Below are 25000 nucleotides of genomic sequence, written 5' to 3'. Positions count from 1 at the left end.
AGACACCTGGCTTAAGCAACACTGAATACTGAAAGGTCTCCAACTGTGTCAGCGTTGGACCAACAGGTGCACTCATTAGGAACCAGAACATCTGTCGGTCAGTCAGTCATTATCCAACCCGCTATATCCAAACACAGGGTCACAGGGGTCTGCTGGAGCCAATCCCAGCCAGTACAGGGCGCAAGGCAGGAACAAACCCTGGGCAGGGGCACACACCAACCACACACCAGGGACAATTTAGAATCGCCAGTGCACCTAACCTGCATGTCTTTCAACTATGGAGGAAGGAAACCAGAGCACCAGGAGAAAAACCCACGCAGACACGTGGAGAACATGCAAACGTCACGCAGGGAGGACCCGAGAAGCGAACCCAGGGTCTCCTTACTGCGAGGCAGCAGCGCTACCACTGCGCCACCGTGCTGCCACCAGAACATCTGGAAAAGCGGAATGAAAAACATTTGATAAGGTGCCACATGAGAGGTTGGGCATCACACTGAAAGAAGTGGGAGTTCAGGGTGATGTTTTTAGATGGGTGCAGAATTGGCTCAGACACAGGAAGCAGAGGGTGATGGTGCGAGGAACCTCATCAGAACTGGCCACTGTTAAGAGTGGTGACCAGCAGGGGTCAGTGCTAGGGCTGCTGCTATTTTTAATATATATAAATGATTTAGATAGGAATATAAGTAACAAGCTGGTTAAGTTTACAGATGATACCAAGATAGGTGGATTAGCAGATAATTTGGAATCCGTTATATCATTACAGAAGGACTTGGATAGCATACAGGCTTGGGCAGATTTGTGGCAGATGAAATGTAATGTTAGTAAATGTAAAGTATAACACATAGGAAGTAAAAATATTAGGTTTGAATACACAATGGGCGGTCGAAAAATCGAGAGTACACCTTATGAGAAGGATTTAGGAGTCATAGTGGACTCCAAGCTATCAACTTCCAAACAGTGTTCAGAAGCCATTAAGAAGGCTAACAGAATGTCAGGTTATATAGCGCCTTGATCTGTGGAGTAAAAGTCAAAGGAGGTTCTGCTCAACCTTTATAATGCACTGGTGAGGCCTCATCTGGAGTACTGTGTGCAGTTTTGGTCTCCAGGCTACAAAAAGGACATAGCAGCACTTGAAAAGGTCCAGAGAAGAGCAACTAGGCTGATTCCAGGGCTACAGGGGTTGAATTATGAGGAAAGATTAAAAGAGCTGAGCCTTTACAGTTTAAGATAAAGAAGATTAAGAGGTGACATGACTGAAGTGTTTAAAATTATGAAGAGAATTATTACAGTGGATTGAGACTGTTAGTTTAAAATGAGTTCATCAAGAACACGGGGACACCGTTGGAAACTTGTTAAGGGTAAATTTCACACAAACATTAGGAGGTTTTTCTTTAAACAGAGACACATAGACACTTGGAATGAGCGACCAAGTAGTGTGGTAGACAGGAGGACTTCTGTGGCTTTTAAAACTCAACTTGATGTTACGTTGGAATTAAGTGGGTTGGGATGGAAAGCTTTGTTGGTCTGAATGGCCCTGTTCTCGTCCAGTTTATTTTAATGATGATTATGAGGATGAAAGTCTTAAAAATCAAATTAAAGCCAATAAATGATCCCCATGTAACGCACATTAATAATAACATTCTTGTAAAACGTTACCAAACCTTTGATAATTTCTTCCCCTGAAGTCTAAACACTTCAACTGTGTTGAAACAGAAACCTGCAGCCAGCCACATGGGGTCTTCAGGACTGAGTTTGAGCATCAGTGCCCCATAGTATCTGAGGTGCTGGGTGGCAAATAACGGGGTGACTCAAATGATACCAGCAGATTTGAAAGGTGCGCCACAAAGGTAAAGAAAATAAAATCCACTTGATTTAGTGGTGGGGCGGACAGCATATGTATTCATATAGCTCCTGTATCTCTTACAACTGTTGCAGGAAACTCACTCGGACATGGGGAGAACATACAAACTCGGCATGGGAAGCACCCGATACTTGAACCCCCGTTTCTTTGCTGGCACCCTCCCACGGAGATTGTTTCTGCCTTGTGCACAATACTTGCCGAGATACTCCCCAGCATCCCCACAACCCTGGCATTGTGGGTAAGCAGTTTTGGAGGATCGGTGGATGGATGGCTGCCATACTGATCCATTGAGTACAGCAGTTTGTGTTTTGTGTAACATTCTCAGCCCAGCTTAAATGAACCGCGGGTCCTGGGGGAGGCTGGATCCTGTTTCAGAAGCACTGGGGCACAAGGCAGGAAACAGCCTCGGATAAGACGCCAGTCCATCACAGGGAACAAACCCACTTCACTCAGGGATCAAGCTGGAATCGGCAAGCAGCCCGACTGGGGATTTGAGAGGAAAACTCGCACAGAAATAGAGAGCATCTGAAAACTGCACAGAGACGCAACAATTTAACGTGAGTCTTAAATATGTGTACAAAATCAACTGACGCTGTTTCATTAATTCCAGGCACTTTGAGGAAAACGCCATGCATGATCAGGCTGTCGTTATTTGACCATTGCCTTTGAAGAAGGCCTAAAACAGCAAATTCGTCTAGCATTGATCAGAACATGGACCAGTGGTGCAGCGGTTAAGGCGTTCAGACCCTCCAGTTGTGGGTTCAACTCCTGCCACTGACACCGTGTGACCACAAACAACTCACTTCACCAAAATACTGTACATGGGCCCAACTGAGTGTCAAGTGTTGTAAGCCGCCTTGGATAAAGGCATCAGTCAAATAGTAAGTAATAACAGAACAAGCTGCTTACCGTCATTCAAACTGCTTACTCCCTCGGCGTATTTAGGAAGTCCTTACAAACTTGTTGGTTTGGTGACCTTCTAACTGATACTAGTTACGTTTTTATTATTTCACTTTGTTCTTCACTTGTGATGATCAACTTTGTACCCCTGTCCTCTAACACTTGTTCCCAAACAGTCGCTCAGACAGATCTTACTCAATTATGTTGACCTTTTTTATCGTACTGGGTGCTGTATCTTGTTAGCCATTATGAATGTAGGGACAAGTCAAGAAAAACGACACCTTTTATTGGCTAACTAAAAAGATGACAATGTGCAAGCGTTTGAGGCAACTCAGGATCCTTCTTCAGGCGAGAGGTAAAATGTAATGTGTGCCTGAATGAAGGGGCCTGAGTTGCCTCAAACGCTTGCACCTTGTCATCTTTTTAGTTAGCCAATAAATGGTGTCGTTTTCTTGACTTGACCTTTTTTTTTGTAAGTCACTTTGGATAAAAGCATCACCCAAGCTAATAAATATCCATCCATTATCCAACCCACTATATCCTAACTACAAGGTCTTGGGGGTCTGCTGGAGCCAATCCCAGCCAACACAGGGCGCAAGGCAGGAAACAAACCCTGGGCAGGGCGCCAGCCCACCGCAGGGCACACACCTGGATGTCTTTAGACTGTTGGAGGAAACCCACGCAGACACGGGGAGAACATGCAAACTCCACGCAGGGAGGACTTGGGAAACGAATCCGGCTCTCCTAACTGCGAGGCAGCAGCGCTACCCACTGCGCCAGCGTGCCGCCCCGCTAATAAATGTACATGTGAATATTTTGTCTCTATTGTGTGGCAGGAGGCTGGGGGGTCAGACCCAGCAGGGGTGCCTGGAAGGATCGGGAGGCGATCTATACGTCCCCTGAGCCACGAGGGGGCAACCAGCCTGGATACCATGGGGACCACGGGTACGGAGCGAGGAGGCTCAAACCCATAAGCCCAGGAGATCTGCACTTCCGCCAGGCCTGGGAAGGTGGATGGAGGACCTTCCAGGGACGCCTGGAGTGCTTCTGGGTGCTCATGGAAGGACATCGGTGAGCACCTGGAGCACATCTGGGTGACTATCAAAGGGTCTGCCTTCCTACAGTCGGAGAACGAGAGTTGGGTGCAGGAGGTGGACGACGAAACTCCAGCGAACAGAAGAAAGGCGGCCCATGGACATTGAACGGCCCATGATTTGGGGTGATTGGTGCGGGACTGTGTTGGGGACATTTGTGTAAATAAATAGTTGCCGGTGTCTGTCTGATGGTGTTCAGGCTACTTCTCACACATGACATGCTTTGTATTTTTACCTTTGGATCGTTTCCTCCATTTACATTAAATATACTCATTTTTTAAGATAAATTAGGGGTGAGTGCGGATTTTGAAATGAACCTCCTTAGCAATGAAAGGGTTGTAAATACAGTCAATTGTATTTTTTCATATTGGCTCTTTCAAATAGTCCAACTACTTTAGATTGAACTTTATTTGTCCTAAGGGGTAGTACGAGGGTGTTGTTATACCATGTTAACCATAATGGATGCGATGAGAAGACAAGCAAAATGGCACCTTTTATTGCCTAACTGAACAGATCACAATATGCAATGTTTCAAAGCAGCGTCTTCTGGCAAGGGGGAAATGCCATCTTTTTAAAGAAGCTCAATAGACAATAATGTACACACCAGAACTACTAAAAAAGAAAAGAAACAAAAATCTTTTGACAATTATAAACATGCAGGCAGGCTGGTTCTTTTAACAGTACTTTTCGTAGTGGCAGAATGGCTTGTTGCTGCATTTTCAAGCCGAAGACTCGCGTCCGAGTCCTGATGTGAACAGAAAGTGCTTTTCTTAATTTATGTAAGCAGTGTGGCATAGTAGTTAAGGCTTTGGACCTCAAGCCCTGAGGTTGTGACTTCTGTTTCTGCTACTGGGACAGTGTGACCCCGAGTAAGTCACCTTGGATAAACGTGTCAGGCAAGTAACTAGTTTACATCTGAAAGTCTTTGCCAAGCATCACAGAAATCCAAAACTCAGAACGCGCTTACTGATGGCTCGTAAATCGTGTAGCTAACAAAAACGCAGATGGCGATGGTGTTAATTGCAAGATCGCCGAGAGGAGGCACCATATAACACACGAGTGGCTGTTGATCTTGTTATCCAGTATGTTTTTGTTTATTTACTTCAAATGAATACTAACGTTATAGTAGTTTATATCGTTGCGGGTTTTTCGCCTTTTGAACGCCCACAAAGTCCATAATATTTAGAGTTTTCGTCCGTGTTGCCATTTGCGAATACGTTCGATTCATTCATTTCCAAAAGGTCAAAGGTCAGACATTTCGATTTTTGGGAGTCGCGCTGCGTATACAGTGCGGTGTTTTGTTTTGTGTTTTTTTTTTTGTTTTCCCCACTCGCTGATCGGGCCGACGTGTGTGCTGTTTGTGTAGCTGGACTGTCCGTGTACGTGTGTGTTACTTCTGTTCACAAACATTACACACGTGAACGTTTTACTTCGGCTACTTGCCGATGCCTACGGAGTCCGTTTGGTTTAAAAAGGCACCCTGGCATTCCTGTGAACGACATAGCGGTGTGGGTGTGAGACGGAGGAAGTAACAGGTCAAAAGAAAAGAATGCAAGTGGCCAGAAAGACGAACGCACAAACTGGCGGATGGCAGCTCGGCTTGCAACAACCTGCCGACACCCCCTCTGGAATTCAACGGGAGGCGGGGGGCGCATCCCCCGTTTGAATTCTCCCTCTCTCTCCCTTTTTGTCTTTCATCCTTGCGAGAGCACAGACAAAAAAACTCTTCTGTTTGCCTAAGACGTCCCTACGAGCCGCATCACCGCCCCATCCCCCTTTCTTTCTTCGTCCGTGTCTGTGCACATCCGCGCATTCCAGTCTCTCTCCGCACACACGAAACCTAGACATACCGTTTCAAACAAGGCCCCCCGCCTTCTCCTTAAAATATACCTTAATTTAACGAGGACTATAAAACAAACGCCCTTTAAACATCGAATGCAGGGCCGATCTAAGAGGCGTGCGTGTTCTCTTTAAACGAGTGATTTTTTACGCGACTCGGCTGCTTGCGTATCCCTCCGCCCAGCGCTGCGGAGCCACTGCACGGCTGAGCTCGGAAAGTTAACAAAAAAGTTGGCGTCTGAGAAAGAGGAGGAAACGCAGACTCGTGTGGCGCCGGTGTCGTTTTGGGATACGGCTTAGCGGGCGCTCTCCCGACGCAGAAAAGCGGGAAGAAAAAGAAGAAAAGAGTGATTCAAAGGAAGAAAGGGAGCGATAGGCATGTTTGGTGGGGGAGTCTGTTGAAACGGCGCAGCCGGGATGGAGCAGAGCAGAGGCAGTGCCGCGCGTACAGGACGCCGACTCCGAGTTTAGCATCATTTCGATTGGCGTCGAGAAGGGAGCTGCGGAGCATCTGCTGGACTGCGAATTCAGGTACGGCTCACTTGCGGCGCTTCTAATCTCGCTGGGGGGGGAGGTGGTAGGTCAAGAGTGGACACACTGCCCCGTTGTCTTTGCATGTGAACGCTCATCTAAAACGGGGCCAGCAGTCGCCCCCCCACCCGTTTGCTTTTGCCCCAGCCACGGTGCCCCCTGGGCTTGATTGTTGTCGTCAGACACCCGCCGGCGCGTGGCTGGTAGATCACGAGCGCGGAATACGGGGCGCCGACTTGAAGTACACGCGTGTTTATTAACCCTGTCGTGTTTGCTGTCGCCCCCTTCAGATCGTCAGCTCCATGGATCGACTTGGGACAATACTTTTGGAGAAACTCAAACTCGCCGACTCCGGCAGCGCCAAGTTTGCCATCTCCAGGAAAAAGGACGACTCGGCGGCGAAGCTGAAAGCGCCCGCGGACAAGGCAAAGCGCGGCGCGTGCAACCAGGAGGAGCCGGCGGTCCCCGCCGACGCGCCCCCCGCGCCGCTCCGCTCCCTGCGCAGGGCCGCTCCGCCCGAGGACCAGGATGTGGCGGGGCCTCCGGACAGCGAGCCGGAGCGCGTCTCCTACAGGCGCATGTCCCTGGACACCCACAGGCAGCACCGCTACAGCGGCGGCGAGTTCTGTGACGAGCGACCCAAGCGCCTGTCCCTGCAGGAGTCCGGCCTTGTCCACTTGCGGCAGCTGGAGTCGGGCTGCTGCCCCCCGCCGCCCTACTACGGCAGTACCGGCCTCAGCCCCCGACTGACCAGCCCCCGCTCCAGCTATGCCAGCAGCGATCTCAGCGGCAGCCCTCGTGCCAGCGTCAACCTGGAGAGCCGCTCCAGCAGCAATCGCACCAGCGGCATCAGCATGGGTTACGACCGGAGACTGTGCTGGAGCGGCTCGTGTACCAGCAGCCCGCAGTCGAGTGCCAGCCTGCAGTACCAGCCCAGCCAGCTGCTGAGTTGCCCGTCACCCTCCAGCCTTGTGGCCGCGGCGCTCAGCGCAGGGGGGCGGAGTGGGCCCGTCTACCCACCGGACAAATGGGACATGGACTGGAAGGCTACTAGATTATACAGGCAGCCACTGCGAGCAGGGTGCCATGGCGGGTGGGTCAAGACAGTCGTCATTCGTACCCACCGGCCCTGGGGAGTCCGGCGGCTGCCTGCTTCTTTGAACGGGATGCTGCCCGACGATCACTGGCAGGATACCCTTTGGAGCAGCATATGCGCCACTCTGCTGGTGCCCACTTCCAGGAGGAGGTGGAACTCATGCTGGCCAGAAATAGCATGCTGGATGGTGCTACCTCAGCTCATGAAGCTCCACTGCCCCCATGTCATTCTACACTGGGCATTCCAAGCGGCGAGGTGGCTGCCAGTCAGAGCAGATCTCTGGGTATCCCTGGGCACCCTGTTCTGTCTACTGGGGTTAGCCGACCACAGGAGCAGCCAGTTTGGGCACAGGCCGACACAAAAGAAGAATACTTTGGTGGGTAGTGCCACTTTGGTGTAGGGTTAATATTAGACCGCGTAACTCTGGGGCTAAGGGTACAAATCCTTTTGTGGACCCTGTACGTTCTCCCTGCCTTCATGTGTGCTTTCTTTGGATGCTGTAGGTTTTTAACCATATCAAATGAGGTCAATTGGCAGATCTAAATTGGATTTGGCATCTTGTGCAGAATTCTTTTTTTGTGCCCAGTGTCCCTGGCATAAGCTCTGGCACCCCATCACATTCAAGTGAAACAAAACCGGTCCTGAAAATGGTTTTTGTTAATTGCCAGAGGAGGTGGTGGTGGTGGTGAGGAGTGTGTGACACACACGCAGTGAGTCAGTCTGTGCTTGACTCGTCAATTACCACACCACACGACACTGGCAGGTCTGGGCTGGAGCTGCCAGCGGGAAGGAATTTGTGGCACGTCTGCATAAAATGGCGAGATGTTTAAAAAAGAAGAAAAAAAAAAAAAAGTGGTTTGAACCTGCTGATCTTGGGAGCGCACCAACCGAGCAGGGTGGCACATCCGCCTTGTTTGTTTAAACAGGACGGGGTGGTCCTGCCGTTCGTTCGTTTGTGGTGTGGATCTGAGATTATCTAGCAATGCTTCTCAACAGTAACTCTTAAACTGCGCACAGTTTGTGGTGGTTTTGAACTTTTACTTAAAAAATGATTGACTCCTTTTGGTTTTCCCAGGACCCTGTATTAAGTGCAACAAGGGGGTGTATGGCAGAGAGCAGGCTTGCCAGGCGCTGAGCAGCCTGTTCCACACACAGTGCTTTGTCTGCGTCTCCTGTGGTGAGTGGCCAGCTCGTGTGTCAGTCCACTTTCTTTGGCCTGTTCGACTCCACGCGCCCCTCTTCACGGTCTACCTGTCTTGTTTTATCTTCCCTTCAGGACGGACCCTCCGCGGAAAATATTTTTATAATGTGAATGGCTCCGTCTACTGTGAGGAAGATTACATGGTGAGTCTCCCGTGTTGCTGTCCATCAGTTCTTATTTGTCAAATGCGGCATGTTGGTCACCAGTTTAAATATTAATGCAGGGGAACTCGAAAATGTCAGTAATCTACGGTTCAAGGGGCTTTAGAGTGGCAGTGGTGGAACCTGCAGACACTGGCTGGTTTATTAGGACCATCCCAGACTGATCGCTGTTTGAAAGGCCCAGCATCTGATCAAGTCCAGCGAGCCAATCCTGGCCTCAGATTCAAGTCAATTGTCCCGTGAGCTCAGGAAACGTGCGTGTGTGCGCGTGCGTGCGTGTGTGTGTGTGTGCGCGCGCGCACACCTGGTGAAGGCAATGGACCCGTAACATCGGATCTTAAACCTTTCGTTTTCAGTGTAGAAGTAATCTTACAAACGAAAAAAATGTGTGTATTGTACATCTGTACAGTATATTAATGTAAAACACACACACAGCAACACACCGATCTAATATCCGTTTGCCAGTCTCTTTCATGGCTCAGTATTTGTTCCTGCGATCAGCTCTTCTGCTGCCTTACGGCTTGTACTGTTGGTTAGAAGCTGTCCCTGAATGTCCTCATGTCGGTGCCAGTGGCTCTGCAGGATGGGATGGCCGAGCTCTTCACTAATGGTTAATGGAGTATTTTCTTTTCTGCAGTTCTCGGGCTTCCAGGAAGCAGCAGAGAAGTGCTGTATCTGTGGCCATCTGATTTTAGAAAATGTGAGTGAACAAACTTGACGTTTTTTGCCTTTCTGATGGGACATGACGTTATGTTTCACGCACTGCTTTTACGTTTGCCATGTTTTTAGATCTTACCGGCACTTGGAAACTTCTACCACCCTGGCTGCTTCCGCTGTGTGGTTTGCAACAAAGCCCTGGATGGCATCCCGTTCACTGTCGACTACCAGAACAAAGTCTACTGTGTGACCGACTACCACAGGTAAGTAAGTGTCCGGTGTTGCTTCTACGCCTGTCCACACTCGCGTGTGCCGTTAGCAGGTCCGTTTCAGGACACGGTGTCTTTGGGCGCTGGGTAGAAACCCAAATGTCTTCTCCCCTGCCCGTTTGGCAATGGCTGCTGAGAAAATCCAGCATGTACATTTGTTGTGACTTTTATTTGCTGCTGAATGTCAATTTCTCCAGTAGCACCAGTAAGGCCTGGTTCCTGTCTTTTATTAAACACTCTTTCTTTCTTTCTGTCTAAGTGTTCCTGAAACCACCTGTACATTTCACACCTTGTATTGGCTGCTGCTGCTGCTGTAGATGAGGAGCTCGAGCTCTCGCAGACCACTTCATGGAGGTCTTGGCACTGCCACTGAGCTGAAGCTTTGTTTGGCTTAGCATCTTGTGTGTTTTTTTGCTCAAAATGGAGCCAGTTCTGCACACTGGTCCAAGTAACTGTTGTAATTTGGGCCGATGACCGTGTCACTGTGACTTGGAACCTGATCAGTGAAATGACAGGCCCCCCTCTATAGCGTATAACGGTTTTAAGAAGACGCGTGTGTTTTATGTAATTAGCCAAAGTACCTGGTATTGGCTGGGAGTAAATGAACGAGGAATCCTGCCTTGTGGTGACTGAGCACGACACGCGACAAACTGACCGAGAAGAAAACGCCAGCCGCTAACGGAGCTCTGCTCATAGCACACTTGTGCTGCCTGCTGGGAAGTCCGCTTTGGTTTTTAAGCTGGACCAACAACAAGGCCCAGGCAAAAGTTTGTGAAAGTGCGTTTAGCCTTTTTTGTGTAATTGGCCAACGGCTTATGATTTTATTTATATTTATCTACAACACCTTTTACATTCCGCTTTGAAAAGGGAAAAGAATGTGGAACAGGCTGTTCAGCCCAATACTGACCCCTAGTGCTCGGTGATGTAACAGCAGTGCGTGTGCTGCACAAGGTAGACTTTCCCAGCTTGCCTTTCTTCGGGCTTCCTAACACAAGAAACCGAAACCTTCAGTCAGAATTTAAATTGAGAGAAGTAAGCAGCTCTGGTGTTAATTCTTTTTAATAACGTTTGTATTTTCGAACCATTTCCGAGGTTTGAAGCCCAACTATTCCCAGATTTTTCCGGCACTTGCATTGTGGACGTTTTCTCTCCATGGCTACCGGCATTTCCTCACACATCCCAAAGGCTTGTGGCTGAGGTTTACCCCCCTGTGACATTCTGGGTGGGATGCTTGCCTGGTGCTGCTTGGCTCTAGAGAGCCGGACTTGTTCGGAAAAGAGTTGGCTGCTTAACTGGCGCAACTCTAAAAATAGTTTAATTTCACATTTCTGGGGTGTCTCAACTATGTGGATGTTACCAGAAAAATGTCCACAAGTGGGACCTACCCGTGGAAACCGAACTGCCTGCAGCCCTGTGGTCGGGCTCGTTGCTGCCGTGTGCGGTGATCGCGTACAGACGGCATGCAAATCCAAAGGCAGAGTGCAGGAAATGAAATCATCTCGCGTAAGGTGATCCGCGCGGCTTGTGTCCTGGAGCAACGCCTCGCACGTGCTTTTGTTTTCAGCTGCCAGTGTTGTGTCATCTGTCGCGTTCCCAGGCTGCTACTCCATTCCTCCTGCAGCGCTTTGAGTTTCTGCTCTTCTTGAGCTGGCAGCCCGAGTGTCTGACTAATGGAGGTGCAGAAGTTCCAAAGTCTGAGAACCGGACGTGCAGCTGTGATGTGGATATTCAGTACGAATTGTTTGACCCCAGGAGTGGGTCTTGTGGTGAATGGACTGTTGCTGCAGTGGACCACTTTTGGATTAAATGGGTTGATTTCAATACTCTGTTGGCCCCCAGTTACACAGCGATAACACACAGATGACAGGCGCTCGTACGAAGTTCTAACGTGTTTATGATGAATGTCCAATTTTTTATGTACAGGACACAAGGCTCTGTATAGAACTTGTTAAAATAACTGGGAGCAAAACGCAAGCATTTGATGAAGTAGCACGTCACTGCCTTAAAGTAACAGGACGTGTTCTCTTGGTGACTTTAGATGGTTGCTTTTGAATATCCAAAACATCTCCACTGTAAGCTGCTACTGTACATCCAGCCGTGAGTTTTACAGCCCTTGAGCCCACCTTGTCACGGACCTTCTCATCGTTAGCTTAACTGGCAGTTTTGGGTATAAATAGGCCCTAAAAGGAATGGAGACCCCCTGTCCAAAGCTGACCCTTTAAGTGAGTTTGAGTTGAGCAAATGCAGCCCACATTCTCTTAGTGTACTTTTTGCTGTGATGACACACTGCTTACCCAACTATCACTTCTGAATTTCTCAAACAATGTTGTAATCCCACCTCTTGAGGGTCTGAGGACACGAATCACTCGTAAGAAGACTGGAATGGTGACCACTCAAACAGTTTGATCATTGAGGTGTCTCTTTTTTTTCCTCTCTTTCAGGATTTTTGCTCCAAAGTGTGCTGCCTGCAGTCAGCCCATTCTCCCTGCAGAGGTATAAGCCTTACTTAGTTAACTGTGATGATGTATTACAGGGGGTGTCTGAAGCAACAACTTGGATAAGCAGCGCCCCCCGCTGTCTTTACCGTGTGCTGCTGTCTGTTATTTAGCAAGATCAGCTTACAACCAATGATAAGGCCAAAAAACAGCAGCGCACTCCTCACTCAGGTCAAGTGTCTTGGCGCATTTTCAAGGTGTAGGGTAGAAAAGTAAAAACTGCCAAGAACCCCCCATTTCACACCTGTCATCCTCTCCCCAGGGCTCCGAGGAGATCTTCCGGGTCATATCCATGAACAAGGACTACCACTTCCACTGCTATCACTGTGAGGTGAGAACGTGTCCCTTTGGCTCGTTGTAAGGCAGGGACTCCGTTGTGTCATTAACTGCATTTCTGTACTTGCAGGACTGTGGCGTGCAGCTCTGTGACAAGGATGGACAGCAATGTTACCCACTTGACTCCCACTTGCTTTGTCACACGTGTCACCTGCGCCGAGTGAGCACGGCTCCACCATCAGCCATGGGCTACAAACAGTAACCCCCAAACCCCCCCCCGGTGACCCGTTGTACATATGCACTGGATTACTAGCGACGAGACGTGCAGCAGTGACGCCCACCTGTGTGCTTCTCAGTCCCTGCTGAATGACACACCTTAGAAATTATGCAAATTTCCAGCTGTAGAACTGTTTTATTTAGCAATTATTTTGCACTTAACTAAATTTATTCCATATTTGTAAAGTATTAGTGTATTTTGCATTTTTGTGATCTGTTAAGTGTACAATTTTCTATATTTTAATTAAATATTATTTAAGATACCTGAGCAGTTTTGGGTTATTTGTTTCCATTAAAATAAGAACACCTAAGATACTATATATTTTTTTTTTTATTTTACTCCTCAGCAAATAAAATTTTTACAAAAATGTTCCATGAGAAAAAAATTATAGACATGGCATGTCTTTGCTTTCAGTAGAGGTGGTGCCAGCCATTTACAACACAACTCTCAGCTTCTGATAAATTAAAAAGAAAAGGGGAACTCAAACGGAATAAGGCGAGGGGCTCAGACCCTCGCATCACAACCCACCCGGGTGCCAATCATCAACTTGTGACACCACCATTGAGGAGGGCCGGACAGCAGGACATCCACACCCTGGCTGACTGTGGGATGGAAATAATGGCTTAATTGTGGGGAAAAAAACACTTCAACTGGAATGCCGTATTCTTGCCTGTATTTCTGAAATTTGTTTGTACATTCAGCACTTGTGGGAAAATACTCTTCATCATAGAATAAAAAAAATAAAACAGTCCTCTTCAAATCATAACATTCTGGCCTTTGCCTTGAAGGTCAACACAAAGCACAGACTAAACATGCTCAATAGTCGGCCTTCGCCACTGTTAAAATTTCACCCCTCCTACGTGGAGCGGCCCGACTCTAAGCAAATGGCCTTAAAGCCCAAGAGGGTGGTAACGGTGAGCAACTGGAAAAAGGAGGAAAGAAAAAAAAAAAAGAATAAAACCTTTATACAAATAAATTCCTACCTTCCGATGTCCTATCCATTAGGAATCAGCACCATTACATGGTGACCGGCCATACGAGTTACATACCAAATTAAAAACACATGGAGAATTGTTAAGAGAAAAAAAAACAAAACAAAAACAGCTTTTCTTTAACTTCCCTGAACAGATTCTGACAACAGATTTAGAAGCCGAACTCCCAGGTGCGTACACTTCAAAATTCCACCCAGAAAACCTCAAAAGGGAAGATGGTTCAAAATTTGTCATCACTGGTGAAGAATTCATAAAAGCACCCATAGTGATCATTTAACGCAATCCACAAAAATTGTTGAGGCTGGGTGTTCAGAAAGAGGAGAGCAACAGTAAGAATAGATGGGAGTCGGGTTAATTCTTCATTCAGAAACTCGTCCCTGTGTCAAAGCAAATCCATCCATTCTAGCTAAAGGAACAGGACTAGCGCCGTCTGTCTCTAGGTGGAGGGGTACTACGACTGCGGCTGCGTGACCGGCGGCTGCCACCGCCTCCACCCGCCACCTCGATTGTCACCAACTCCACGCCTGTGCTCGCGTCTTTTCTCCAGTTCCCGTAAGCGCTCCCTCTCACGCTCTCGCTCTGCGGCTTCCTTCTCTCTTTCTTTGAGTCTCTCTTTCCTCTCCTCTTCCTTCTTGCGCTGTTCTTCTTCAAGCTCCTTGCGCCGTTTCTCACGTTCTTTCATCCTCTCTGCTCGTTCTACAACTTTTTGCACAACCTAAAAAGATTGAATTTAAAATTCTATTAAAACTTTTTGAACCTTCTGTAAAAATCAGTGTGTAACTTCTGAACAGATGCCGAAGCTTCCCAGCATTCTACACGCTTGATGTGTGGACTGCAGAGGGCCACCTCACATTAAAGGGGACAAGCAGGCAGGCAGCTGTGACTAGGGTTGCGTAGCTTCCCAGTACTTGAAAAATAATTACTGAAATGATGGTACCATCATTTGTGGATTTTCAGTACCTGCCCCTTAATACAACACTCTGTAAAGTAAATGTGGAAGAACGTGTTGTGCACTTTACAACGCACCACAGGCTTCAAGATGATCACGATTTCATAGGGGGAACCTAACCCTTACTGCTTTGGTGTGAATTTTAGTTGGGACCCCCTGCCTTTCTGCTTAGAGGTAATAAGGACTTCATGGGGTACCCACCACTGTATCACTTTGACAACTGCACACATTACAGGCCAAATTCCATTATAGCATACACTGAAGTAACACAAGATTAAGAATAACACAATTTTTGTTGGCCTGAACAAATGTTCATACATCATTTTAGAACAGATTTCATTTAATTGAAATGTAAATTTCAGTACACCAAAAATGTCCACCAAAAAATATGTAATGCCACACCTACACTTTTGCACGGAGTCTTGGGAAACATGCAGCAGGCTGTCTTTCTTCTTAGACCAAAAGAAAGCGTCAGTCTGTTGTGACGCTCCTGGTGGGGCTCAGTCAAAGTATAGACGCACCATCATACAGGTGCAGCGTGTTCAGAGCGTCTGTCTGGATACCGTTATTGTTTTGAGCTTCCCAGCGCTTAGCTTAGTTTTAGGTTTAGTGAGAAACCACGCCTTATACACTTAATGAAAATAGGTGCTGCTACTTCAGTACTCAAGCACAAGAGATAGGAGCCTCGACATATGTGCAAATCATCCTGCTTTAGCTCCTACTGGCAAATTAAAAGAACACCAGTGGCTCAGAATCACTACTGTAGCAAACCAGCAGAGGGCGAGGAAGAGCAGAACCACCACCAGTGTTAAATGTTACAAACATCATGCGATAAGCACGTTACGCGGGAACTCTGATCCTGCAGAGGACAACCAATTACGTTGCCCCTGGCTTACTGCTTATTAGACACAGCAGAGTCGCTACGGAAGTTTCTTTGCACCGCTACAGTTAAGAGATGGCGAATCACCAGAGACCTCGGTCACAACAGTATTTGTATTTTTCCCATACTCATTATAACAAAATATTTTAAGGTCTCATGAATTTCATTACAAGTGAACTCCACTTGAATGCTGAGTCAGTGGCAACTGCAAGAGGCATGTGCTGGGATTTACAACTCTCAAATTTTTTATTTTTTTTTTTTTTAAACTGTAAATGGAAGCTATGATGAAAATTGTTCCAACTCATGTAGTGTGAAACTGGCTTAACCAGCATCATGCCTACTTGTTATCTGGATGATGCCTTTTATACATTTCTTTTTGTTTTTTTCAATTGTAGCACAGGCAGGTAAAGGGACTTAGTTATGGTCACATTATGCAAGTAGTGGGAATTGATCTCACAATCTCAAAGTCCAAAGTCTTAACCACTATGCCACACTGCCTTCCTAAATACAACACAAACACTACAGCTTACTCTCACAAATGTCCATTTGGTTCTTCCAATTTTGATCACTTCTAAAAACAATTTCCACTAAATGGTGAAAGGTCTCCTGAGCAAAATGTGCAAATTCTAAAAACTCGCTAACAACAAAAAAATGGTTGTGTGACCCAAAACATGAATATTTTCCAGCAACAGCTGAAGTGAAGGCATTCATCCTTTAGGTGGTCATTGGAAGACACAAACCCAAGCCCAACCCACACCCCCTCCCAAGAGTACAATTTAAAAACTTGCTTTGGAGACTTTAGCTGAGGAATACGATTCCACTGTTTACTGAATTCCCATCTGCACCTAAAGTGTCAGAATTCTCCATGGAAGTAAGGAAAGTCGGTCAATGGGCCAGTGCTACTTCACTCTGAAATGAGCTGAGTAACCTTCAAGAAGACACTCCTTTAAAGTAAAATCACTGTGGCCCCGTTTGCCCCAATATACTGTACCGCTGGCCTAGACACTAAAGACAGCACTGGGAAAAGTGGACAGTTGTTGGTGTCTCTTATCTAAACGGACAAATACATAAATGTAAAAATATACGACGACACCTGACTTTTGATTATTAAATCTGAAGCAATAGCTGTGCTTGTGCTGATAATTCGGGGAGTTCATGCATGATTTTGACTGAAATACATTCGCCTTCTCATCTCTTTTAAACAAGTGTTATTCTTTAACCCTTTATTTCTTTAAGAATTACAAAACTAGCCCTAAAAGACAAACTGAGTATTAACCCAAAAGATATCTTCTGGAAAGAATTTTTTTTTTTTTTTTTTTATAAATTGGTCAACCACATAAAAGCCAACTGTATGTTTACCTGTTCATCAGTGAGAGGTAGCCAGTAAATACATGGCGCAGCTTTGGTCTTGCAGAACAGATCATCTAACAATTTTGCTGGTGGTTCTTCTGGAACTTTTTCTGCCAAGTACAAAACCAAGACATATAACTTAACCAGTATCAAAACAGATTTGAGAAAGAAAGAAAAAGGGTAAAATGTTTTGTAACACTGATTTCTTTTAGCAGAGACAAAGTGATATTTTTTCTAAATACCTTTTTTCTCAGACTTTTTGTCTTTTGACTTGGCTCGCTCTTTGCGTCGATGGTCCCGTGATCGAGATCGGGTTCTACGATTTGGATCTTCAGCACTGGCACTGTTATGTTGCCGGTTGTAGTCTCTAACCTTATCTCTGTCCCACTCTCGTTCAGCTCGTGTCCTTTCCCGACGTTCCATTTCTCTCTCTCTTTCTGCCCACTGGTCTCGAACAGTGCGCTCTGACAAAGGAGGCTCTGCTGCTCGGACTATTTCCTCTGGGAGCCGAGGACCCTCAACTGTTCTGTCAGACAGCAACCCTCTGTGGAAGTCCAACTAAAAGATAAATTAATACATAATCATTTTTAAAAACAGTAACATTTATACAATGCATGAGGACTATAATCGCCACTGCTTTTACTCATCTCAAAAGGAGGGACAGCCTTGAATATAAAAGTAAAAACATGTCTGAATAACCCTGCACAAACTGCTTGTTTAGTTGAATATATAAGGGGAAAATGAGGTAAACACAAATGAAGAGATGTACCATCAAATGAAAACAACTAATTGTTCAAATGAAATTGGACTAAAGGCCATAACTCTACCAAGTGATCATCTTCATATACACTTGATACAATTTACTGAATTGCAGTGAGCTAGCTGCTTTAATAGCAACACTCCTAGTTTGTTTAAACACTGGAAAGTTGCCGAGAAGTCAAGACTGCACTTTCATTTACCTATGCCGCTCATCTAGAAAAATTTCTTTGCAATTAAGATGGGAGCATTGATCAAACTGTTTGATCAAATGTGTCTGAATATGATAAAATGTCATGTTTAGAGGCAAAAAAGGACTTCACATAATGCATTTTAAAGGGACAAACTGCCAAATCCAAAACAGTGGATTTATTTATTTAAGCTGACAGAAAAAGTTGTCTGAACTCTTATTTCTGTTGAGTCAAATGGTACATAACTAATCTCAATACAAGTTAGTTTTTATTGGATTTATTAATGTAATGCAGTGAACAAAGAAACTCTAGTGTTTTGGAGAGGAGGCAAAAAAGAAGACCAATCCTTTTGATGAAGGATGGCAAACGAAGCACACTTTGTATGCTTGGAAAGGGAAGACAGACATACTCAAGCATACCTGCCACATCAATGAAGTTTCCCCATCATTAAATGGATCAATAAATATGCATTTCCTATAGATCTGGATTTCTTTTACATCATACATTAATTTTATCGTCATATGTATGAATGACTATCATTATTCAAACAATTTTCATAATCTCAAAGGGAAATATCACCAATGAAAATTTTCAATAGTTGCACTTCTAAATGAGCATCAGTGCTGACTGGTAGAAAATCAAGTTATCGTATTTCTCTAAAACTGAACAAAATAATGCAGTTCTTACCACACAAAAACACTGCAAAAGAATTGAATGCCGTTTCAACCAGCCACGATAGGGCAACACGAAAAGTTACATTTCATATTCAATGCTATTATAGCCTGCAAAATTTTAGAAGGGAAATAAAAAACCAGTGTGGATGCATTAATTTATGAATGAGTTCTCATAGTTCTACTCTAGTCGAACTAGTGTGGAGCTGAAGTGTCACAAGTTGCATGGCTGTACTTGGCTCCTAATCTGGGATCCTGAGGTGGTCTGTCATGTGGTGCGTACTCCCAACCTCCTCCCATAGTTCAAAGGTCAAAATTTTGGCAAGCAACAACTGCATGGATTTGTATTTGAAATTTTAGTTTTGACTATAAAAGGAATTTTGATTTTACCTTAATAGGGAGGTGGCTTTATTAAAAAAAAAAAAAAAAACCAAAAACCAAAAGCTAAGCTCTGGCAGTTCAGCCCAGAACGTAAGCAGAAAATCAAGATATCCATCCCCCCCATCTTCTTGACCTATTCCAGCAATATTCCAACGAAGTGCCTGGGGTTTTGGCATTTTAATACTGTAGTTCAGTTTTCAGTTGGTGTTATAAAGACATCAAACAGAACAATTCTGTACAAAAATCTACAAATTTGCTTCATGTTTTTACAAACCTTTGTTGCATTATTTGAGCTCCCACATGATCACTAACATAGCAAAGGAAGATTTATTTGGTCAAAAAAAAAAAAGATACCAGTAGCTTGCCTGATGGAGAACTAGAAGAGTACTAGCTTACAATCAATCAAAACACTGAAATTGTGCTCAACTCTGTTCAAAAACTTTAACCCATCTCTGAACCACCTTATGGTGTTGTATTGATTCTGGAGCGTGCACATTTTCTTCATTACTGCACATGAAAGAGGTGGTGCACAAGCAACTCTTACCTCTGGCAAACCACTTAAGTCACGATCACATTCGGGGTGCAGAGATCATAGCTATCTTGAACACTATCATATTAATGCTTATTTTGCAATTAAATTAAACTGAATCTCCACTTAAGAGTGAAGTTTTACAACATCACATTTACAGAATATTGACGGTGCACAAAAAAAATGACACCCCACCATCACCGAGACTGCATATAGGGAATCTAATTGGACAATGCAAAAAATGTAAATTATAAAAGAAGAATTAACATGAACATCCAGATTTATTTCAATGTAAAGTTTGTAGAGTGCAAAAGTAAGAGGACATTTAGAGAGTGGAACCGAGATAGGAATAGTAACAATGTGCAGCGTTTACAGCATCATTCATTCTCCACTGCCAGATGCCACATTAAATCTCTTGACATTTTTCCATTTCCATTTCCCGTGCAATTTTAATCACGCATTTGTAAGACTATTTTTGATGCTTGTTTACAGAGGAAGGACAGTGGTTTGGGTTGGTTTTGAGCATTTCAGCTTATTTTATTAAGCTTATTGTATTTCACAAACTGCAAATACAGTGGATAGATAAAAGAATAACTCCTCCCATTTGAAAATATTCATATTTTGTTGCTTTACAGCCAAAAATGAAAAACGCACACAAAAACATTTGTTTCAGCTTTATTTACTCAATGCAACCTATAACAGCCAAGTCAAAGATATAGAAGCATTAGTGCAAGAAAATTTTTTTTTCAAGTTTGAACTGATAAAAGGATCACCCCTCAGTGTCAGTATTTTGTAGAACCAAATTTTGCAATAATTACAGCCTTGAGTCTGTTGGGATTCTTCCGTACCAACTTTGCATATCTAGACTAAGCAATATTTGCCCACTCTTCTTTGCAGAATTGTTCAAGCTCAGGCAAATTTGCAGTCCACCAACAGGTCACCCTCAAACTTAAAGCCTACTGAAAAGCTGTGGAATGATTTGTAGTCTGACTAGGCCTCGCAACAACATTTCACTTGCTCCTTTTGCCACTATGTGGTTAATCTTGTTTCTTCCCCATTTTTAACTTTCCGGCAACAGTCAGCAGGTTTTCTTCCAAGAATTTGACAGTTTTTTGCCTCATCCATTTTTCTTATACCTTGACAAGTGCTCCAGTCCTGCTGCTGCAGAGAGAAACTCTCCCAACAACAGGATACTACCACATTCATGCTTTACTGTAGGCATGGTGGGTTTTGGTTGGCTGTACTGGCTTTCCACTAGGTGTACTATTTGATGCCGAGACCAAATAGTTTGATTTTGGTCTCGACTCAGCATTAAAACGTTTTCCAATGTGGCATCAGAATCTTTAAGGTACATTTTGGTAAAGCTCAAATGAGACTCGAGGCCTTTCTTGAGGAGTGGCTTTTTTCTTGCAGTATTTCTGTGGAAGTCACAAATCGTGGTACACTTGTGATATTGTCATCATGTGGACACAATGACCACTCTTTGCCGTAAATCCTGTTAACTCCTTTAAAGTCACCACTGGCCTCTTGGTAGCTCCTCTGACCAGTTTCTTCATAACTCTCCCATCCAGTTTGGAGGACTAGGCCTGATTTGGGGAGGGTCCTGAGTAGTACCAAATACTTTCCACTTTATTGTGCTCCTAGGGATTGATAAAGCTTTTAAAAATCTTTTTGTACCCATCCACAACTTTATCCTCGAGATCTTTTAAAAGTGCCTTGCCACCCATAGTCAACTGCTTGCTTTCCAGTTGAACTAACAAGCACTGAATGCTCCAGGAACTATTTTTATGCTAAACTAATTAAAATGATTACATCTGATCACAGACAGAAGCCGATTACCTTGGTGTGCAATGAAGGTGATTACTTACACCTGATTGAGTTTACGTGTTCTTTTTTATAGAGTAGGTGTGAAAGGGCATGGGTCTGGTAGGTGTGGGCTATTCCAATCATTAATCTCAGCGATTCGTGTTTTTTTTATTTAGTATTATTTTTCTTTGACTTGAATGTTACATGGTGCAATGAGTAAACAAGGTTGAAAAAAAAATGTTTTTCTATTTTAGGCCATAAAGCAACAATATGTGAATAGTTTCAAACAGGTAATTCTTTTAACTCTTTTAGGGCGGATGTCGACTTTTGTCGTCAGGAGGGGTTGAGGGCGATTGTCGACTAAAGTCGACATCCAGGGATAGAGGGCGATAATCAGCTGTTAATGTCGACAAATCTCACTGTCACGTCACAGGCATTCCCTCTGTGCTTGGAGGAATGCTAGACTCATTGACTAGGCAACTAATCCAAGTGTGTGCATGAGTTGCGAAATGTAAACAATGGCAAGATGGCATCAACATGTGACAAGGGAGCGAAGCGAGTGCAGAAAAGAAAACACTCGTCAGACAATGTTTTGCGCATTATCGCGGAGTCGGGCTCTGATTTTTCAGAATCCGATTTTATTAGCAGTGATCAGGAGATTGAGCAAGAGAGTGAGAAGATGGCATCAGCTGATCAAACACCAGCCGATGCCGCGCCAGCGGATCTGCTGCCAGTTGAGCGCTTCGTGCAGCCGATGCAGCTAAGGCAAGGTTCGCGTGGGATAAATACACAGACATTGATCCGTTGAGTGCCGATCTGGCTGCTGGACTTCACAAGACGGCATGGCTTGCTGTTGGACGCGATAGATCACCAGCTGCTATACTTCAGGCTGCTTTCTCCTGATGCTGCTTTTCAGCTACCGTCAGACGAGATAAACAGGTAGGCAGAGAAAAATGTTTTGAATCGCGGGCTGCGTTTGCATCGCATCCTCGTTTTTCAAAGTGTAAAACCACAACAAAAGACGAGATGAAGCGTGCTGTGGTATTACAAATAGAGATGGGACAGAACTGGTGATATAACTTCAGGGAGCATTGGTCCAAACGTGCTTTGTCCCCTGGTGGCTTTGGACAGGCATGGTGATAGGTATGTGCTGCTGCAAAGTTTTATTCACTTCTGTAATAAACAGAAGCAAATCCCATGGGGTGAGCCAGGCTATAATGCCATGCATAAAGTTCATAAAGTTTCAGAAGATGAAAAGATGTTACAATATGGTTTTCATGCGGGCAGAAAACTTGGCAGCAGTTGAATGGCACAATGGCAAAAGGGTGACTTGTCTCTCCACAGTACACACTAACAATATATGTGAGAAAGTGCAGCAACAGACAATTGAAAAGTAGGCACCAAAGCAACACGTATTGTAAGCAGTGCAATGTGGCAATGACTGAAACTGGCTGCTTTGAGCGAGATCAGACTTTTCTGTGTAAAATGTATGTGATATGTATGTGAAATCAGAATATGCAGGCTCATACAACATGCAAGACTAATATTTGTCAAAAGTAAATATTTTTTGTTGATTTGATATGTTAAACAATTGCTTTGTGTGTTTTTTTTTTTTAAATGTTAGTTTTTGGAAAAATATTCAGCCCTGGGAGATAAGGAAAAAAAAAAAAAAATAGCCCTAAAAGAGTTAATACCCACTGTATCTGCTCCAAGGAGGAGATGTTGGGTGGATCTGGGAAGTGCCAGAAGCCGGAGTTTTTCTGCCAAGGTCTCTTTTCAAGCTAATTACAGTTCATTCTGCAGTAAATTACTTGGGATATTAGAACATTGAACTCTTGTCTGTGGTTGATGATCATACTAGTAACTTTGATCACTCATGCTTAAAAAAAAAAAAAAAAAAAGCAAAAACGGTGCTTTGTATATTAAGGCTTTCCAATAAACGTGAAGAATATCTGGGTCACTTCTGTTATTCTGCAGACAAATCTAGCAGTTTATGAGCCATTGTGCATCATGTTAATGATTATACACAAGTATCACCCCCTTTCTTTCCTGATCTCACAAATTAATTACTTAAATTCTTAAACGGTGAACTTCTGGTTGGTATAACTTCAAAACTGAACGCCTCATTTTGGTTCACCAACAAAAATTAGTATTAAAACTTTCAAAATTTGCTGGACCATTAAAAAAAGGATCTTAGACTTTAACATCTCTCAAGGCAAAGAAACCAATTCTTTTGGGGAAAACCTTTAAATTGCATAATTTTGTGCACCTGCAGTTAAGAACAATTACTGCTCCAAAATATATATATTTTTTGAAGTACTGACAAGGTTTAAAATACAAACTATAACTGCTCCAACATAATGATTAAGATACCTACCTTACAGTGGACAAGGAAATGAATGACAGTTTTGGGCAGCATACTTCTGTTTTCTCTCTTAATGTGGTTTTGTCCATTGTCCAGTAGTATATGTATATTCCTACTTTCTTATTACATTTCCCAGACATGATCTGAAGTCAGAGTTTTGTGCCAGTCAACATTAAAAATTGAACGGAATTAAACTCACCTCATCCTGTTCAGAGAACTCCACAGAAAGGAACTTCGGGTTGGACTGAGGCCACTTTACTCCATGTAAAGCATTCCTCGTAGCTAATGCTTCATCTGTAGTGGAGTACTGGTGGGGTTTGGGGTGGTTGGAAAAAAAAAAAAAAAGATTGGATCGGCTGCCGCAATTTGCAAATTATCCATATACAACTCAACAAATACCTTAGTTCATTAGGCATCTCAACAAAATATTCTTAATTAGAAAATTACTTTCTGAATAAAGATTAAATCGTTTCTTATTATGTGTAGAACTTCTGATTTGACTGGAACTGCGGGAAGGGAGAATACATGAAATACTGTATCACTAATGCAAATCTTTGCTCTTTAAACCTGTAGCGTTTACTTACTGTAACATAGCAATGAGATTTGATTTTGTCTATCCAGAAGTTTTCTTCCACCAAGGTTCCAGTCCTACTCAACAATTCTTTCAATTGACCAAGTGTAAAAGGTCGTACCTGTAAAAACAGAAAACCAGAAACAAACAAATGTTTGTTCAAAGAGGGAAAAGTAATGTCCAGGGGTAAAATCTGGCAAATATTAAAACTCAAATAAAACAAAGGGTTTCAACACTTGAGTTAAATATGATCAAGTCCAATAAAACAAAAACGAGTTAGGGATATAGGTAAATAGGTTCCTAAACGGCATTACTGGGAATGTTTTAATGTTAATGGATAACTGAGCCAGTCCTTCCTTTGGTGTCAACAAGTACCAATGACATCCATACCAATAAAAAAAACCAAGAAAACATTTTCAGACATTTTCACTGAACACTGGATAATGCTAGTGTTTTCAGGTAAAAAAGAAAAACGCAGAGAGCTAGGAATGCAACACAGGCAAGTACAGAGTAATCATTGACAGTTGTTTCTCATGCCTTGGAAATCTAAACAGGAAAATGAAAGGAAAAAATTGAGTGAGAAAGGAAAAACAGAAATTAGTCAAAGAAAAAAAACCATTTAGCCAAAAAAAGCCGCTGCAAGGTCAAATCTAACCTGAGCCTATTTTAAATAGCTTAAACTTGAATACATAAACACAGTATAGAATTTAAAACTGTATTATCTGGGTTAATTACAGAATAAGGAATATTTTTTTGGAGGGTAGCATTTTGCTCATTTTGAGTATATAATTTTCCTTCTGGTATTTAAATGAACCACTCAAGCACTGATATGATTGAGAGTTATGTTAATACCAAAGCAACTACAGCAGATAGAAGGGATTGTATTGGAAACTTATGTATAA

The 25000-nt window shown here is 44.0% G+C and overlaps 2 protein-coding genes across 3 annotated transcripts; one reads left to right on the top strand and one right to left on the bottom strand.

The window, feature by feature from the left end:
- The first annotated feature begins 6133 nt into the window (after positions 1–6133).
- Positions 6134–12919, top strand: LOC120521133 (LIM domain-containing protein ajuba-like). Of its 2 annotated transcripts, XM_039742968.1 has the most exons (8): positions 7341–7697; positions 8397–8498; positions 8598–8665; positions 9321–9383; positions 9473–9603; positions 12051–12102; positions 12367–12435; positions 12511–12919. In XM_039742968.1, the coding sequence occupies exons 1-8, from the start codon at positions 7436–7438 to the stop codon at positions 12640–12642; spliced, it is 879 nt and encodes a 292-aa protein (XP_039598902.1). In that variant the 5' UTR covers positions 7341–7435; the 3' UTR covers positions 12643–12919. The 2 variants fall into 2 exon arrangements, with proteins under 2 accessions (XP_039598901.1, XP_039598902.1); XM_039742967.1 differs by lacking the exons at positions 9321–9383; positions 9473–9603; positions 12051–12102; positions 12367–12435; positions 12511–12919 and adding an exon at positions 6134–6225 and having other exon boundaries at positions 6516–7697.
- Positions 12920–12968: 49 nt separating this feature from the next.
- Positions 12969–24318, bottom strand: LOC120521132 (apoptotic chromatin condensation inducer in the nucleus-like; the record flags this gene model as incomplete). Its single annotated transcript, XM_039742966.1, is given in 6 exon segments — positions 12969–14133; positions 14135–14364; positions 16838–16938; positions 17071–17386; positions 23727–23834; positions 24112–24318. Coding segments are annotated over 6 exon segments (1026 nt in total), but the record flags the coding sequence as incomplete, so codon positions are not given.
- Positions 24319–25000: the final 682 nt, after the last annotated feature.

This window comes from Polypterus senegalus, unplaced genomic scaffold (assembly GCF_016835505.1).
Source record: "Polypterus senegalus isolate Bchr_013 unplaced genomic scaffold, ASM1683550v1 scaffold_458, whole genome shotgun sequence".
NCBI classification, from domain to species: domain Eukaryota; kingdom Metazoa; phylum Chordata; class Cladistia; order Polypteriformes; family Polypteridae; genus Polypterus; species Polypterus senegalus.
Note: the sequence above shows the minus strand (reverse complement) of the source record. Positions and strands in the feature narration are given on the sequence as shown.